Source organism: Cryptomeria japonica, chromosome 9 (genome assembly GCF_030272615.1).
Source record: "Cryptomeria japonica chromosome 9, Sugi_1.0, whole genome shotgun sequence".
Taxonomy (NCBI): Eukaryota; Viridiplantae; Streptophyta; class Pinopsida; order Cupressales; family Cupressaceae; genus Cryptomeria; species Cryptomeria japonica.
This window is the reverse complement of record NC_081413.1, coordinates 372,332,393-372,352,191: the sequence shown is the minus strand read 5'-3', so window position 1 is coordinate 372,352,191 and position 19,799 is coordinate 372,332,393. Positions and strand designations below refer to the sequence as shown.

The 19,799-nt window shown below is 36.7% G+C and overlaps 1 protein-coding gene across 1 annotated transcript in view; it reads right to left on the bottom strand.

Annotated features, from left to right (window-relative positions):
- Positions 1 to 19,799, bottom strand: part of LOC131072520 (uncharacterized) — a 125,815-nt gene that overhangs the window by 35,909 nt on the left and 70,107 nt on the right. The window contains exons 4-5 of the mRNA XM_058008695.2: positions 6,346 to 6,399; positions 5,789 to 5,889 (exon numbers count right to left, since the gene is read on the bottom strand). Of these exons, the coding sequence (XP_057864678.2) occupies positions 5,789 to 5,889; positions 6,346 to 6,399 (155 nt within the window). The remainder of the gene's footprint in view (positions 1 to 5,788; positions 5,890 to 6,345; positions 6,400 to 19,799) is intronic.

The window sequence follows — 19,799 nt, the reverse complement described above, 5'->3', positions numbered from 1 at the left end:
CTAACCCACTTCTGCTGCCTTTCATTCAAATCTTTCTGGTGCATGAAGGGTCTAAGACTTTTATGATCAGTCTTAACAACAAATTTACTCCCTACGAGATATTGCCTGAACTTCGCAAGAGCATGCATAATGGCAAGCATCTCTTTATCATAAATTGAATACAATCTTTCAAGTCCTCTTAACTATGGACTATGGACTCGTTGGAGAGCACTCAGTCAGCCCTTCGTGAGTCACAATCACAGGTTGAGGAGCTTACCGTGGAGTTGATTTTGGCACAGTCTTGACCATCTTCAGATACAGTCCAGGTTTCCTTGGCAGCAGTTGGTGGGGATCTTATATCCGCAGATTATGGTTGTGAGCAGGTTGAGGATGTGGCTATATCCATCACAGATACATGTGCAGTAGTCTCGGATGGGATGAGTATTTTGGTTGAGAGCGGTAGAGAACCACTTGTTGCACCAGGTTCTCCCTGTTGATGTGCTTTTCATGCACATGCGAACGCAAAATAAAATACCAAAAAGTATCTTATCCTCTCTTGAACAAAATCTCTCAAATGCTAAAGATTAGCTTAAGGATCACTTGAGAAGACTCCAAGGTTCATGAATGTAGGGTCACTGTGTGGATACGCTCTCTTGGTTGACGTGATTATGCTAGAATCACAAGGGGACTTACGTTTGAATGCCTAAATGCTTGGTTTGCTGGAACTTGATCATCTAATGTTGAAATATGGTGATGCTTTTTGTCCTAACTAGCTTGATTTTGAAAAAATAGCAAAAGATGAAGGGTTGAGAGAGTCTACTCTAAAACCTAGAATGTGAGAAGATAGTTGAATGATTAGATGGAATACTACCAAGCGAGGTATCACCATCAAACTGAACAATTTGACACAAGCTCAGTGCAATCTTCTAAGGACGTTTCAAAGATGTTCAAATCATTACCATCAAATATTGCTCACCATTCAAGCTAACGCATAAACAATGGACACATAGCAATTTGAATTTAAGCTCATATCACTCCAATTGACCACGCAAGGCACACATACAATCAGCAAGAGGCTAGTGGTTTGGACAAAAACAGATTCCACACAAATACATTCAACAATTTCTTCCATTCAATCTAATTAATTATCATCTAACATGAAGATCCAACAAGAAACCATGCACATTGTAAAGAAACAACACACTTCACCATAACTTCAATGAAAATGGAGTTCATTTACAACCTAGGCAACAATTTCTGCCTTCTCCTCCTACTCTACTCTAACTTCTATTCTATTCTCTTAAGACTATCTATTGACTATTCACAACTGCTATTTTCTATTCTAGCACTATTAAATATTTACTACTGCTATTAACCTTTACAAATGAAGAGTTTGAGCTTTATATAGAGAGCTCATTTACAATGAATGGCCAGAATTGATTCTCCGTCAATGGCCAAGATTTTACAATGAAAACCCTAATTAGGGTTTGTTACAACAAACTCTCCTTAGCCAATGAGAAAACTACATTCAATGAGCGTGGACCAATAGATATCAGGGGTAGGTGCATCGGAGTTTGTGCATCCATGGGTGAGCTTGGTTCATCGAATCAAGACGCACTAATGTGGACCTCTCTAATTGGTGGAGTAGCGACTAGGATGTCACCTCAGTCTTGCACTTTGTAGACTTAATTTGATTTATCACCATGAAGGGATGTTGAGAGATATCTCTTGATACTCAACATTATTCAGTTTGTTTAAAGTGATGATGATGATGAGAAGCAAACTTTGATTAACTCTTCTGAAACTCTCTTCTTCTTCAATCATGTTCAATGTAGGTCTTGTGATGACTTTGGTTGACTTTCTCTTGCTCATGATGTACTTTGAGTGGATGATGCACTTGGTTGAATGTAGCTCTTCAATGTACTGAATTTGATTATTGGATTCCCGAAGGGAATTCAAGATTGTCAAACATTCTTCCATCATGTGGTTTATCTTTTCTTCATGCTCTAGTGCCTTGAGGTAGTTGAGTGGATTCTTCCTTCAATTCCTTTTATCTCCTCATGTCATCATGATGTGGTGGGAATCTTTTGAGATCTTCCCTCCCTTGATGTTCTTGTGTTTGTTGATGAAGCACACACACATGAAGCTAAAAAAACAACTCTAATTTATTAATCAAATAGTTAATGAAAAGTTGAGACTGAGACCAATTACCTGAAATAGCACTATAAAAAGGTAACAAGGCAATATTAATCAAGCCACAACTTAATAATAATAATTGCAAATATTGGCCAGTATAATAAACAAAAATATTAAACATCAAAAATGAGATTCATTTAGCAACAAGGGTCGAGTCAAAGTATAAGACTTCCATTCCAATAAATTTCACTTATAATATAAGTTGTGCTCAACAATGAATTCGCACTCATAAAATCAGCGACACTATTGTTTTCTGAATATAATAATATTTCCAACTCCAAAATATAATTTTAATACACCATACAATATTCAAAAAATAATAAACTTATTAAAAAAATTAAAAAAATATAGATGCAAATATCTTTATTTATGAAACAAACCTAAGCCTTACAAATTTCTCCCCAATGGATACTCCACAAATTTGCCCAAATGTGAACTCCATCATGAATCCACCCTTTAGGAAGAGCTAGGTTTTCATCCAACCCTTCTCTCAATCTTCTAAAGGTTTTCGTCCTTAGAAAACTTCTTCATATAAAGCTTCATAAACCCAATCATATCAAACCCATAAACCTACATCACTTCACCTAGCCCACCTCCATATAAAGAACTCCACAAAACTTCTAGAGATTAGGAAACATCTAGAAGATTAGGTTACTTTCCATATTAGGTTACATTCCATTTTTATGATAGTTGGAAAAATTTAAATACTTTCCATAATAGGTTACATTCCATATTTGACAAATTTAAATAGACATTTTTTTTCACTTTATTTTTTATTAAATTAATTAATTCTAGTCATTTTTTAGAAATAAAAATTATTATTTGGACAACTTAATAAACTAATTTAATTAAGTCACTTTGTAAAAATTTGGGGACAATACATAACCATGTTGAAAACATAATTCAAAGTGCATCAAGACGACCAAATGAGCTTAATATCTCATTGGTGTGCAAACAATGAGAGCCCTATGGAAGAAATCAAAACTTAAACATGATGCATGATAAGGATGTTGCTACCAAAATTGCAGATGAGACTTTGTTTTTGACTAGGCAGCTAACGGGTGAGGTTAGTAAGCTCACCATTGAGCTTTATTATTTGTTTGTTTGAAAACTCTTGAAGTTTTGGAGATCAGGCTCGGTTCATCTCAGCCTTCTTGAAGATGAAAACCCTATTGGAGAATATTGACTTTGGTGGCGAAAGATCTACCCTACCTAATGTTTTGCCAGAGTCACTTAGATTTCACATTTGGATTCAAGGTTTGAGGTTTGGAAATTGTAATGCCTTCCTAGAAGACAAATTTCTGAGACTTTGTAGTTCTAAATGATATATCAATTTCTCTTGTCGAGAACAGAGGTTTAATTATTATTATCTTCTTGGATGCCCCTCTTGCTATATCTTGCTATACCTGCCTTATTTTAAGCTTCATTGTGTTAAGCGATTAAGATAAAGATAGTAACATTTGAAAACCTTTGAGATGCCTTTCTACAGATTCTTTATGGGTGATTTGATACATAAGTGCTGGTATGATATTTGGTGTGAGACCTCTTGGAGTTTTCTCAGCATAAACACAAGCTGATTTTGGTTATCTATATGCTCATTTACCTCTACGTGAGACCTCTTGGAGGTATTTGGTAGGTGTTGAAGAAGAACATTGTTTGCATATGGGGCATGGGGGTTTCTTGGAAGTATGACTTGTCCTTGGACGCCAAGAAAGATTACAATGGACTGAACTGGGACATGAAGAAATTTGGGAGTCTTACCTGCTGCCAATTAATTGTTATACCAGGCAACTCAGTTCTATATTGAAGGTGTGATTCTTCTATATTTTTTTTTGGCATCATTCCCCCTACTATGGTGTGTATGGGAGAGAAGATCCGTGGAGGCTTCTAAGTTAAAATGTTCCTATGCCTAGCTACTGTGTTTGTTTGGTATGCTGCAACTACATTTTCAGATCAATATATGTAATACTGAGCACTTGGTATTTAAAAATAAGATCAGTTCTTGTATTTCTGTTTATGCTGCCATTAATATTGAAGAATAATCATTTCAGATTTTGTGTATTGGCAAACCTTGCCCGTAGGGTTTCCATCCTAGAATTTCCAGCTCCAAGAAGCTCTCCAAATTCCCAAAGGAAGAAAAATAATCCAAGCATGTGAAAATGAGCTTCAAAATGCACTTTTATAATACTCTGGAACTAGACAAACTTTTCAAAAATTCCCACTCTTTTAATAATTCATTTAAATCCAGGAAATAAAGTGACTTTATTAATCACTTTTAATACTCCGCTTAAGTCACTTGATAAAAATTTGTTAAAATAATTAAATAATATTGCCCCATAAATTTACTTTGTTGGAAAATATTAAATAACTAAATTGAATTATTCCCTTTTTCTTGAGTTTAGCCTACTACGCGGAAAGGAACAGTATACCATACAGTGACAATCAATTTTGAGGATATAGGAAAGGGTTAATATGAACAATGAGTTTCGTAACAAGACAACAAATACAAAAGCTCAGGTCAGACTAGGAGATCATCCAACCAACAAATTCCACACTAGCAAATGCCTCTTTGCACTCCACCTCTTGCATTTTGTCATTTATATTGGTTACATCATCAGTTTCCATCTTATTGCCTTAGTTATTGCCATACATATTATTATATTTATTGTCATTCATATTATTGTACTTAGTGGATATACATAATATTGTACGAATTTAGTATTTAATTTATTGCATTGATTGTCTATACAAATATTATCTTTAATTCCTTTGAGTGTGCACTAAGTGTGGCCCTCTACGTTTCTCAATATAGAAGTCAATTTGTTAGAGTTCGTATCTTAGTGCTTTCCATAGCAACCAGAAACAGTCTCAGGAATAAAACAGAATACCAAAAGACTAAGAAAAAATCCAAATAAATAATGAATTTATTGGGGAAATATCAGAAAAAACTGGTTAGGACTGGGGTTTCCAAAAAAATTGCAAAACCAGCAAAAATGCTTAAATATAAGGGTCAGGGTTTCCAAAACAGAAAAAATCAGCTGACCAAGAAAAAGTTTCTTTTTTTCTTTTCACAATTTAGTTTATGGATTTCCCAATTTTTTGAATATTAAATAGGCAGTGGAATTTTTCCAATTTTCCATGAAAATCACCATTTTTTAGTGCAAAAACTTGTGCCTGAGCACAAGTCACGATTTATCACATTTTTTTCACAGCTTCCACTTTTTTGATGCATACACTTTAGTCACAGTGTCACACTGACCTGTTTTGGTTATTTGTAAACAAATATATTTCTCGTTCGTACAACAAATAGCAGAAAACCATATTAGGTTATAATCTAAAACGTTAAATATGCAAATACAAGTGACTAAATTATAATCTCAACTGATAAATGATACAAATAACAGTGAAAAAGATTACAGACATAACTTAGTTGCTGGTGCAACAACACTTAACAAATATTTAGTTTTCTATATTTTAGACCTGTGAGAACTCAGCATTGAATGGGATGAAATATACTTCTATCTAAAAATTTAAAACTATAGATTTCTTTCAATCCATCCCTACTTAAATTTGGAAATAGCGAGTTCTACACCAAGAGCAATGAAGATCATACTCTATGATTGCATGTAGTTCGCCAAAGGCAGATACACAGTGAACAGAAATAGGCCTCTGCAGTTGCATTCCCAGTTCTAGCTGTTGCCTGAAAACTTCTTTCTGCAATTAGAGTACAACTGGAAAATCAATTAATTGGAATAAAGGAAATGAATCAACGGAACACCTTGCAGGTCAGACATTAACATTTATAGTTTTACTGTAGTCTGAACAATTTGGTTTGGCAACTTAACGTTAGAAACAAAAAGTGACCAAGAAAAGACAAAACTATAGCAGGAACAATTTTGAAAAAAAGAAAAGCAACAAAATAATTAGAATAACAATATAAAAGAATTGCCACAAAGTGTGGCCTGAAACAACAATTAGAATAATATTACATGCAACTTATCCCTGAAATTTGATTTCTCAAAACATAAAAGGATTATAACAAAAAGATTTCAAACAATTTGCATTATTCTCACTAAGAACCCCTGAAATTTTTTAACTCGGACATATTATCTGAGTCCTAAAGTCAAGAAAAAGCATGAATCTGTTAAAGAATGTGCCTAATAGAAATACCTGTAATGCAAAATCAACGGCCTTTCCCTGTGGACATCCCTTATCTAGCCCAATCTGCCAATGGAGATAGATATTTCAAAAGAATGCTATCAGAAAAATGTCTGAGCTAACTATCATGTTTTCTAAATGTGAATCTAAAATAACACATACCCATTAAAGGAAACATTTCAGAGCAGTTACTAACAGAATCAAAGCTTGGAAAGTGAGGACATAAAGAAAATAATCTTACACTTAATTTAGTTAAACAAAAACGGAAATTGGAATGAGAGCATTAAACACATTGAAAAGTGGCAAAAATTATCAATGAATAAGTTAATAGAATACATTCGGCCAGCATTGTATATCATTTAAACATTTAAAGAGATGCAAAGCACTTAATAAAGATTGAGAAACTCTTTCTTTAAGAAAAGACATTATTTCTCTCAAATTTCACATATAATTTAAATTTATTTGAGCTGTGGTTTTCCCAAAAAAGAAGAGCTCCCTTACTCAACCAGATTTAGTACTCCGGATAAGTCAAATGTTGTAGAAAAAGACTGTTGGAAATTTGAGTTGTTGTGCCTTGTCATTGATGTCAACCTGTCTTGTATTGACATTGAAGTAAGAATAGTAAACCAAATGTTTCAATATGTAAAATAGAGTATTTATGTTTGGTGTTCTAATATGCAAGAAAGAATATTCATGTGTTCCGGTATTACCACGTATGGTGTTAATGTAAGGATGGTGTAGTAGATGCTTCAATATGTAGGGAAAAATATTTATGTATCGTTGTTAAGTGTTCTGGTATTTGTGTGTGGTCTACTGAAGATGTTGTGTTGTTTCTATAAGATTGGTATAATGGAAGTTTCAATATGTAGGAAATAGTATTTATGCAAGAAAGAGTTTTTAATGTCTCAGTGGAAGAATATCTTGCATTCCTCTAGTATGTGAGGATTATGAGTTTTTAATGTCTCAGTGGAAGAATGCCTTGCATGCCTCTAGTATGTGAAGATTATGTGCTATGGTTTTGAATACAATGTCTATGTTCTATGTATATTGCACTATCAGGTTTGTAGATTCTCTTTGGCTTTGTTGGCAAAGCTGATTGTTGATGTTTCTAATAGCAAGGCTGCCTATCAAAATAGGTCCGAAAAAGGTTTTATGGTTTCCGGATAGGTGGATTCAAGTGTTGTGATTTGGAGGGCATGTTCATTTGGTTTGTGCAGTGTTCCACTTCAGTTTTCAAATGATTGCCTGACTGGCAAGTGAAGTTATGTTGCTTTGTGTTCTATGTTGTCAACTAGTCTAGTTTTTGACCAACTGTGATATTGTATCCTACTTGGATCATATTCTTTTAGTCTAGGTTTGCTTCAGAGCATGAGTATGGTTAATGTTTTAGGTCTCACCTTGGTGTGTGTAGATCCACATTGTCCAATTTGCATTGGGGATTTGTTTTTGGCCGACTAGCTTATGTGCTTTAATAGTTATCTATACGCTTCACTTGATGTCAACCTTGGAGAATGTTTCAACGTGTGCGGTTCATTGTAATTGTTTGGAAAGGATATGTTGTGATGTATTTGGGTCTCCTCTAACTCTTGGAGTGGACCGCAATGGTTGTATTTTGGTCTAGGTGGCCAAATTTAAGTAATTGTGTCTATTCTATTTGAGGCTGACCTTGCTAAGATTTGATAGTTACCTTGTATATATAAAGGAGTGCAGATGTATGAGTGAAGGTGTGGAATGTGTGTGAATTGATGTGAAGTGTATGTAGATGATTTGCAAGCAGATTTGGTGTTGGAGATGTGCAAAAGATTGTTGTGAAGTGTTTCAATGATGATATCTTCTATATGACAGTGTTTAGATATTGTGTTTAAAGACAAATGAGTATGCCATGATATTGATTGCTTGACACATAGGTTCAAGGAAAATTTCATCATCAAGAGATCTTGTTCAACTCTATTCAGCTATTCCTCTCTCTCTTGGAAGATAGTGAGTCTCTTGCTAGCTTTTGGGATCTTGCACTGAAACAATATTTTTCAGCTTTGCAACTCTTTTATATCTTGCCCTAGGGTTGTTCACCTTAGTTCTGCAAGTCCTCTCAAGAGCAATGGGTTCTGGATGCAACATTGTAATAGATTATGTTTATATTGTGAGTCTAATTTCCACCATGGTTTTTCCCTGCTTGGGCTTTCTACGTAAATCTGGTGTTCATGTGTTTGTAACTTTGTTGTGCCTTATGCTTTTATAATTTATCTCTATTGTGATTATTAAATTGTGGTTTAAAGTTTATAGATAGGAAATTAAGTACTTGTGAGGTCCGAACTGATTCACCCCCTCTCCCAATCCTTTGGTATAGAGCAAGGTTCCTCTTAAGAATCTTAACCGCTTGCAGAAGGTCCAGCATTGTATATCACTGAAACATTCAAACAGATGCAAAGCACTCAATAAAGATTGAGAAAATCTTTCTTTAACAAATGACATTCTTTCTCTCAAATTTCAGACATAATTTAAATTTATTTGTGTTGTGGTTTTCCCAAGGAAGAAGAACTCCCTTACTCAACCAAATTTAGTACTCAAGACAAGTCAAACATGTACAAAAACACTGTTGGAAACTTGAGTTGTTGTGACTTGTTGCCATTGATGTCTTGTGTTGTCATTGATGTCAACCTGTCTTGTATTGACATTGAAGTAAGAATAGTGTAGCAGATGTTTCAATATGCAAGAAAAAGTATTTATGTTGGGTGTTTTGATATGCAGGAAAGAATATTCATGTGTTCTAGTATTACCACTTATGGTGTTAATGTAAGGATGGTGTAGTAGATTTTTCAATGTGTAGGGAAGAATATTTATGTATTGTTGTTAAGTGTGCTGGTATTGGTGTGTGGTCTGGTGAAGATGTTGTGATGTTTTCGGAAGATTGGTATGATGGAAATTTCAATATGCAGGAAATAGTTTTTAATGTCTCGGTGGAAGAATGTCTTGCATTCCTCTAGTATGTGAAGATTATGTGCTATGGTTCTAAATACCAAAGATGAAAAAATCGTTGAAAAATCATTTAGATCACGATTTATCAGGAGTCAAATGTCTCGCCGATTTAATCGGTAAATAAACCGTGAACGATTTTTGTTGGAAAACCGCAAGTTTAGGGGAGAAAAATCACGATAAAATTGCAATTAAAATTTAAAACATTGTGGTTTAAAAATGCACCAACTTTTGACAAAACCCTAAAAGTATAAAAGTAAAAAGGTATAATTACTATAACCCACGCAAAAAAAAAAGATTTTGGCTTCATCCACGCAACTAAACTCCACAGCCAGTGCACGATGCCATTCTGAAGTTTAACAGGTTTTTTTTGTCTTCCACATTTTTTTGTATTTTCTTGCTCATTACTTTTGTATTTGCTTCGGGTTTATAGTAGAGTCGTTTTTCTTTGGGTTTATATTAGAGACATAGATCATACTCTTTCAGAAAAACGTGAATTTCAAAGTTCAAGCATATAAATGGTCATGAACATTTTTAAAATTAATATTTTAAATTAAAAGTGCATCCACGGTGGACTGAGACGAGCAAAGACTTTTGTTTGGCTGTATATTTTCCTCTAGCTATTTAACTCCTATTTTCCCACTTTGATTGTAAAATAGTTGTGAATTATATATACAATTTATATATAAACACACTAAAGAAATCACGTGTAACCGTAATGAAAATGTAGACAATAATACACAAAGGTCTCTGTCATGGCTCCTTAGAAACTCAATAACAATAGAAAACCCCAAATTTTCCAAAAACAATATGTTTTATATTTGTATTAGAACGGATTACAACAATATACACCTGTATCTGTCCTAAATGGATTATTTCCTAGAAGGCTAAAACAATCAAATGTTTCTATTTTTTGACTCCTTTTTGTTTTCCTTAAGTTGATTCTTCATTGCATTGTAAAAAGTTCAGATCAAAAAAAGAGTAATAATGGCTATAAATTGATCTCCAACGAACCAATATTCTCCCACGTCCAACTCTATGACCATTTTGTATTGTCCAATTTTACTTTGTGTTCAAATACTATATTGTCCAATTTTAGTTTGTGTTCATCTTCAATTTTAGTTGGTCTCTTTTGCTAGGTTTCTTTCGAAATTTATAAAAGACAATGGCTTCTACAACTAGAGGTGGTGGTAGAAAGAGGGATCCTTTATGGAAACATGGCACACCAGGTGCAATGGCTGGAGAAGTTATTTGTAACCATTGCATGAAAACTATGACCGGTGGCATACACCGCCTCAAATATCATCTTGCAAAAATCACTAGACAGAATATTACGATATGTGACAGTTGTCCCGAGGAGGTTGAGAGGGAGGCAAAAGCAAGGCTTTCAGAATATGAGCAAAAGAAGGCAGAAAAAAAGAGGACAGCAGAGGCAATGACAGCCCCAATGGTAGGTCTCAATTCTACAAGATCGGGAAGTATGGCGGTGGACAGCAATAGGTCTAGTTTTTTTATTCCTCGTAATACTACTGGTGTGCAACTTGGATTGCAAGGTACTTCATGGAATAAGGAAGTGCATCAGCAGGCAAAGGTGGCATGTGCTAGATTTTGGTATTACAACAGTCTTTCATTTAGTATTCCTAATAGTCCATCCATATTGGGAGCAATTGGTCAATGCATTGACCATCTTAGTAAGGGGTTAAAAGCCCCAAGTCGTTATGAGTTGAGTGGGCCATTATTGCAGAATGAGGTCCAAAGTATACTACAGCTAGTGGAACAACAAAAGAGGATTTGGGAAAGGAATGGCTACACCATTTTATCTGATGGGTGGACGGAGGGAAGGAATACGACACTCATCAACTTTCTAGTTGCTTTAAGGGGATAGGTGGTATTTTTTAAATCGGTTAATGCCTCAAATGAAGTGAAAAATGCAGAAGCCTTGTGCAACATGTTGGATGAGGTGGTGACAAAAGTGGGAGTGCAAAATGTTGTTCAAATTGTGATTGATAATGCAGCTACATATGTGGCAGTCGGCAAACTTCTATAGGCTAGGCATCCAACATTTTTTTGGAGCCCTTGTACTACTCATTGCCTTGATTTTCTCCTTGAGGACATAGGGAAACTAAGTTGGGTGAAGAATGTGGTTGAAGATGGAAGGGAAATCAAAAAGTACATCTACAACCACACATAGGTCCTGGAGCTTATGAGACAACACACCGATGGTAAGGATCTTATGCGTTCTGGAGTCACACATTTTGCCACTAATTCCCTCAACATATAGAGCATATTACGTGCATTGCCCAACCTGAAGCGGATGTTTGTGAGTGAAAGATTAATCTACTTAGGTAGAGGTTTTCACATAAATGTCTCTATCCCCAATTGCCCTCGGAAATGATAAACCTGTGACCTCCCCTCTCAACACCCTTCCTACTGTGTTTGCCTATCTAGTTACCTCCAGGAGGACGAATTTGTCTATAGGGTACTTTGGGAGTCTATACAGAGAGCCCTCAAATCCAGAAATTCTCAAGTAGGATAACCTAGAGAACTATATGAACCAAGCTCTATACCGCTTCACCAATGCTATTGCCTACTTGGACAACCTTTGCTACAATCCTTCCTGCATTATTCGGACAATTCGCATGGTAAGGCATCATCTACTCTCTCGTACTGGCCTATTGCATAGGTTGCGTTATTCCTTGCCCGAAGCTGGGGGTAGCACTCATGGACCTTCATTTGCCTTTCCGCATTCCCAATGTTGCCAAAATAGATCAGCCCAATATGTCTGGAATAACAAGCCAACATGTATACCACATAGGAGGACATGGTGAATTTCTTCCTCTTTGCTAAGTTTACTAGCTGCTCGTGGATGGAATCGCTTATGATTTGGGCCCAATCTATCATGAGTTGGCCTCCAAAGACTTCTACATAATAAAACATCCACTTGTCGAACATGTTCGAGTGTGGTAATCCCATGACCCAACTAAGGAGGGTGGCCATGTCCCCAAATTCCTCATTAAACTCACTTTTGTAGATCCTTTTGGGTATCTTGGTGTGGTGAGGCCTCCTTTGCCTGTACCAATTATCATTCATTTTGTTCTTGCACTTGGTTGGGTTTTGATCGAATAGTTCTTGGGCTTCCTCCATATGCACAACTATCATGTCCTAATGGGCAGGGATGCCAAAGGCCTCTATGATAGCCTGGAGTGTGAAATCTGCTATGTCTGTATCACTGACGAAGACCACCCTTTCCAATGGCTTGTAATGCTTGGCCCAGTCCACATTTAATTCACAATTTTGAATGGACTATGGGAAACCAGCAACTTGTGCTATGCCACTCTAGACCATCATTTGTGCCCTTCGGGTTAGGTTTGGGCCATACATCCTCTGCTCAAATTGTTGGATGTTAATATATCTAAAATTTGTATCTCCTACGTTTTCCAACTTGCTCTAAATTTTGTACTCCCGTAGAACAACCTAATTTTCATATTTCATCTTGTCTAGTTTGTAGTGATTCTCTACTTTAGATGTTCGGTATGTACATGGTGCCTTAGGTGCCTTGGAAGAGCTAGCTGCCTTAGGAGGCATTTACCCTATGCACATGGATGTGAATTATGATGGATTCTTCTAGGATTAATGAAATGTCCCCCTTAGTTTTTTTAATTTTTTAACACAAGATTCACCCGTTAAGGTTAGGATAATCAAAAACTTGCACTAAAAGGAAATTTTGAAAGTAAAGCAATCACTCAACCACTTGTTCAGTGGGGGAGCTGAATTAAGAAAATGACAATCACTCAACCACTTTTCAGCAGGAGGACTAGGAATAACAAAACTATCACTCAACCACTTATTCAGCGGGAGGACAAGAGTACAATATAAAATAGAGATAGGCGGCGTAGCCAACCTCTATAACCAAACTATCACTCAACCACTTATACAGTGGTATTACAAAGCACCAAAATTAAACAACAGACTTGACAGTATAACCAGCCACTTCCACTTGCACAGCGAGGAAAGTTAGCTTCCAGAAATGAGAACCAAATATTGTTTAGTACTACTAAGCAAATTATTACATAAGCTAACTATGCAAGGAAGAGAAAACTAAAATCAGAAATGCAATGACAAGTTACCAGCCCTGAAGAAAGTAGAAGGAACTCAGATTGATTCAAGATCAATGGCCAAGATCTAAAGATAGAAACCCTAATTAGGGTTTGTTACAACCAACATTACATTGGCCAATGAGAAATGAGGGTAAGTAAAATAATATTTCATGTAGTGCCATGTGTCACTTATTCCCTCCTTGAATGAATGCTGACTTGGTACCCCTTTGATTGGACGAATGATGACTGGGATGCCACCTCAGCCCGTCTTGTAGATTTGATTAACTTGTCCTTGAACATTCCTCATGACATTTGTAATTCCTTTTGATACTTTGCATTTCATCCTCATGTTAAGGAATTCTCCATGAAATATTTCTTCCTTAACATTCTACGAATTGGAAATTTCTTGATGTTGTTCTTGATTTCTTGATGTGTAATCCTTTGTGCTCATATCTTGAACTTGCTTTCCTTCCTTGTAGAAAACCTGCAAAACAAACAAACATTGAATTAAACACCTATGGGATAAACTTGATTTCAACCTTGGTGGGAAATACATCCACATACGAATGGATCAATTCTCAAAACATCTGCATTATCACTCTCCACTTTGCTATTGATCTTTATTCGAATTGATTCGTCCCTTCCTTTGTAATTCCTCCCTCAAGTGGAAATCCGACCCCCATCTAGACTCATTGTCCTTGAGATTTTGTTTGATTCGAACACCATTTGATGGAGTGGAAATTTGAACCTCATAGGGACTTTGTTCCCAATATTTGTCCCAAATTGTGATAGATAATCGAAACAATATATTTAACTTAGGTTCCGATTAGAAAATTGTAGCACCAATTCTGGAAAATGTGAAGGTCTGGATTGAAATCTGGAAAATTCTCCTCAAGAAAACCTGAATTTCAGGCTTAAAATAAGTCTGATTGCAATAAATAAGTCTGAAGATACCCTTGTAAACTCAAAAAATCAAGTATTTGGAGCCCAAAACTGTATTCCCAGGTCTATAAATATCACTTGGAGGTCTAAAAACACTCGAAAAGTAAATGGTTTTATATATCAAAGTTGTAATAAAAGTCTGATTTTCTGAGGATTGAGTCTGAATATGCCCTCCAATGTCTGAAAATACTCAAAAAATGGTGTATTGAAGTCTGATTTTCTGATGTTAAAGTCTGAAGACACCCAAAAAATGATCAATATTAATGGCTGGAAGTGGCCATAGTCATGTCACAAGCTTGCACTTAAGTTGTTTCACCTTTCTAAGCTCAAAATGGCCACACCTGGGCATAAGTACATGGCTGGAAATGAAGTTTCAGTCTGAAGACAACCTGGTATAGTTAGTAAAATGTCAAAAATGGGGCCCAGAAGTATACCACAAGTCTGGAAATACTTGGAAAGAAGAGTAGATAAGACTAATTTTCAAATTTCAAAGTCTAAATACACCTTCCAAGTCAACAATGGTTGCCCAAAAGTCTGAAGACAACCTACAACTAACATGAATCAGCATTTTGAAGTAGTTGCAGCCATATAAAATGTTTGCTTTTGATGTATTTTACGGTTACCTCTCCAAGGTCAAAATGGCCAAATGTGAGTGCAAGTAGAGGGCTAGTAATAAAAATTTAAGTCTGAAGACAAGTCTGAAAATGGAGTTATATTAACAATGGAAGCTTCACCAAATGTCTCCAAAACTTGCCAAAATGAGTGCACAAGTGAAATCGCCCAGGTGTGGAAGACCTGGAAATGGAAGTTAGTCCAAGGACAGCCTGCAACAATGGAGTTTCAGACTTATAGCAGCAATGGTGAACCTCAAAAAATGCTCCAAAATGACCCTTCAATCAAATCACCTAAGTGTGGAATGGTTCGTAAGTTGAAAATGAAGTCTGAAAATGGAGTTTCCTGCCAACCATGAGGTCAAAGTAACTTCCAGCAATGGCGCCCAATTCTGATCTGAATAAAATGACAGCCCCTTAGCATTAATGTTCAGCAATATCATCTAAAATCGCCTCAAAGTCTGAAATTTGCACCATCTATCAAAATCGTGGTCTCTCCAATGGTGGCGCCACTTCTCAAAATTGACAAATATGGCTCAATCAACATCAAAAGCTTACTGTAGCCTCCTCCAATGGCAGCGTCTAAGTGAAATTATCCTCCAATCTGCAACTCCAGCTAAGAATGGTGTCCAATGGACACTTAACCAAAATCGCCTAGTTGGGAAACCACTAACTTGCCTTCAATCTGCCACTTAACTATCGCAATCAGCACTTATAATATTAGTTTAATGTGTTGGCAATTGACACTCATCCAGTAAGTTTCATGGCATTATGGGTTGTCATTGATGGCAACTCATCATCTCAAGGTAAATGGTTTCATTGTTTGGTTAACCGGCATACATTGCACTTAACCGATATTGGTATTCACATTGCTTTACACCGGCACCGACACTCACTTCATCCCGGCTAAGTCCTGATCCCGATAACATGTCCAGATCCTGGTAACGTGTATATGGAACCCGATAATGGATAGGACCCAGCTAAGGAAATCTTTTGGTCTCGATTATGTCTTCATGGATTTTGGTGGTAACATGTGATGGCCAACACGGTCATTGGATTTATGTTTGATTTTCATTATGTTCCGGCAGCCGACTAGTTTATATTTCTTGTTGAAGCCGACATGGTTAAGTTAGATAGATATTTAAGAAGATCACTTCAGCGATAGATCTAATAGATGTGAGATGGTATGCGAGCTTTTGATTGAGAATATTTCAGTGAGTTTTGGTATGCAATTGGAAGCGACTGTGTGCAGTTTCACCTGCACGACTTAACCGGTAGCAGAAAAGAGTATCAAAGAACCGATATACAGAGAAGGATATCAGAGCATTCACCGGAACTTATCCAGCATGGTCAAATGCTATTTATAAGTTCATTTTCAGTTGTAAACACTTGTAAGTGTTCTGTAAGTCAGTGAGACTTCCTATATTTTGTGTTTGAGCAGTGAGCTCTAGGCGGTTGGCCTTTTTGTATGTGTCGACCCTCTTATGTAATATTTGTATACCTTGATCAAGTATATAGATATTGTGGGTATCAACCCCACCATGGTTTTCCCTTTGCAGGGTTTTCCACATATAAATCTTGGTGTTATGGTGTTGCCTTCATTGTGTTATTTTGTGTATGCATTCTAATTTTATTTACTATTAACTGGTTAATAAGGAATAAGTTCAAAACTAACATTACTGGTAGAACACTGATTCACCCCCCCTCCCCCTCTCAGTGTTCTTGGATTCCAACATAATGTTGGGCAGGCTCTTTTAAACTAGTTTTCTCCTTCTAAACTCACCACACAAGCAATGTGGGATAAAACTTTGCCCTTTTAAACTTGCCTGCGGAAGGTCAATTTGCATTAAGAAAATATTTAATCCAAGCTTGAAAAACTCAGCGATTCAATCAGAAAATCGCGAGTACTCGCACGTCATATCCGAGCGCGAGTGACTCGCTGATAAAATCGGCGACGAGTTTCGCAAAAAATCGCGGCAAGTTTTCCCTTAAAAATTCGCTAAAACCCGTCGAAAATCGCTTAGAAAATTGGCAGGAAAAACAAAAAAAATGTCTTAAGTGCTAGGAAACCCTAAAAAGTTTGCGGTTTCATTTTTTTTCTGACAAGAGCCATATTCACGCGACGCACGACGATAGCCATATTCGCGCGACACGACCAGGGTACATTTGTAGACAAATCGGAGGACAACAAATTTCAGGTTCCAAATCCGTGTTAGACTAAAAATCTTTACACTATATTAATTTTTTTACATCATTCATCCTTCAATTCTTCTGCAATCTGTGATTTTGCACCATTTATATTTAGCTGTGGATTATTTTTTGTCTGGAATTTGCTTGATCAAACTTCAAAGAATGACCATCATTTGCGATTAATTTGACTACATAGAATTTCCATCAGTTTATATTTATATTTAATTTATGATTGTTATATTTACGATTAATTTGATTAATTTACGATTAGTTATATCTACTTTATCAGAGTTTCCATCAATTTTAACTGTTGATGACTTCACGGTCATTCTTGGGCACAGTAGTTTCAATTTTTTACATGCTAGTTAGATTTTAAAATACAGTCACTTAAATTTTAAAATTTTAAAATGCAGTCACTGCTTTTAGTATTTGAAAAGACAATGGCTTCTACTTCTACAGTTAAAGTTGGTGGCAAAAAGACAAACCCATGGGACACCAGGTCCAAAACGAGATGTCCTTTGTAACCATTGCACTAAGATTATAAAAGGTGGCATTAACAGGTTCAAATATCACCTTGCACAAATTGAATGTCGAGATACCAAAAAATGTAAGAAATGTCCTAAAGAGTCTACGAGGGATACAATAGCAACGCTTGAAGCATATGATCAAAAAAAGGCAACAAAAAAGATAGCAGCAGAGGCAATGGCAGCCCCAAGGGCAGATTTGAGTTCTATAGGGTCACCTACAGATGTGGGGGCATCTAGTTCTTCCCTTGGGCCACAGATACGAGGAATGGGAAGTGTGGGCAGCCATATGGAAAACTAATTTGTTCCACGTAACACTCCTGGTGCACAACCTGGATTGCTAGGCATTGCATGGAATAAAGAGGCTCACCAACAATCAAAGGTGGCGTGTGCTAGAATTTGGATCTACAACGATATTCCGTTCAATGTTGTTTCTAGTCCATCTTGGGACCAATTGGTCACCGCATTGACTGTGGCAAGTAAGGGGTTCAAGTCCCCAAGCCGTTATGAGATAAGTGGACTGTTATTGCAGGATGAGATCCAAAACACGCACGCATTAGTGGAAGAGCAAAGGACTATTTGGGAAAAGAATGTCTGCACCATTCTTTCTGATGGGTAGACGGATGGTAGGAATAGGACACTCATCAACTTTCTAGCTGCTTCAGGGGGACAGTTAGTATTTTTAAAATCAATTGATGCCTCCAATGAAGTAAAGAACGCAGAGACCTTGTGTAACATGTTGGATGAGGTGGTGATGGACGGAGTGTAGAATGTTATCCATGTTGTGACTAATAATGCTGCTGCATATGTGGCAGCCGGCAAACTTCTAATGGCTAGACATCCAACATTATTTTGGAGCCCTTGTGCTGCCCGTTGTCTTGACTTGCTCCTTGAGGACATAGGGAAACTAAGATGGGTAAAGAAAGTGGTTGAAGATGGAAGGAATATCACCAAATACATCTACAATCACACATGGGTTCTGAATCTTACGAGAGAGCACACTAATGGTAAGGATCTTGTGCGATTGGGGGTCACACGCTTTGCTACAAATTTCCTCACCTTGCAAAGCATACTTGCTAAATTGTCCAATCTGAAGCGGATGTTCATGAGTGAAAGATGGTTGGGGAGTCCTTATGCTACAAAGCCTGACACAGAGAAGGTTGTGGTTGCCATTTTTTATTCTAATTTTGCCAAGATGGTGGAGGAGATCATCAATGTAAGTTTTGAAACTTTTATTGATGATTTATTATTTAATTTTCTAATATTTCAATCTGCTGATTTTGTTAATTTTTTTATATCTAGGTGTCGGAACCGATGGTGAGGGTGCTACGAATGGTGGATGGGGATCATAACTCCATGGGGTATCTATATGAGGCCATGGATAAGACCAAAGAGGTGATTCAACACTTGTATGGGTCAAACAAGACCAAGTATGAACCCATATGGCGCATAATTGATCGGAGGTGGAACCATCAACTCCACCAACATATTCATGATGCTGCCTACTTCTTGAATCCCAAGTTTTTTTACTCCCCGAGTTTCAGAGAAGATGCAAAGGTTAGAATTGGCCTTGACACATGCATTCGGAGATTAGTTGATGATGAGAACCTTCGAGACCTGATACTCGATGAGTTGCAGAGCTATACGAAGGCCATAGGGGCATTGTTTTCTTCACCTGATTGCAAACGTAGGAGAGACACCTTACGACCAAGTAAAATAAAACATATGTTTAATTTTATTTTACCATTTATTTCTCTTTAAGATTATTAAAATCTTTACAAGTTATAAATGACATTTTTTATCCTTGTAGATTTGTGGTGGGAAGATTATGGTGCCACAGCGCCTAATCTTCAAAAGCTTGCCATCCAAATATTATCGCAGCCTTGTAGTGCTTCTGGTTGTGAGCGCAACTGGAGTGTTTTTTAGAACATCCACACAAAAAAGCGCAATAGGTTGACTCAACAACGCTTGAATGATCTTGTCTATGTGCAGTACTACATTCGATTGCATGAGAAGAAGGTGCTAGGGCAAGATTCACATGAAGCACTTGACTTGGATGACATTGATCCATATGCAGCAGAATGGGTTGTTGCTCTTGATGATGTTGATTATGATTTGGATCCATTCTT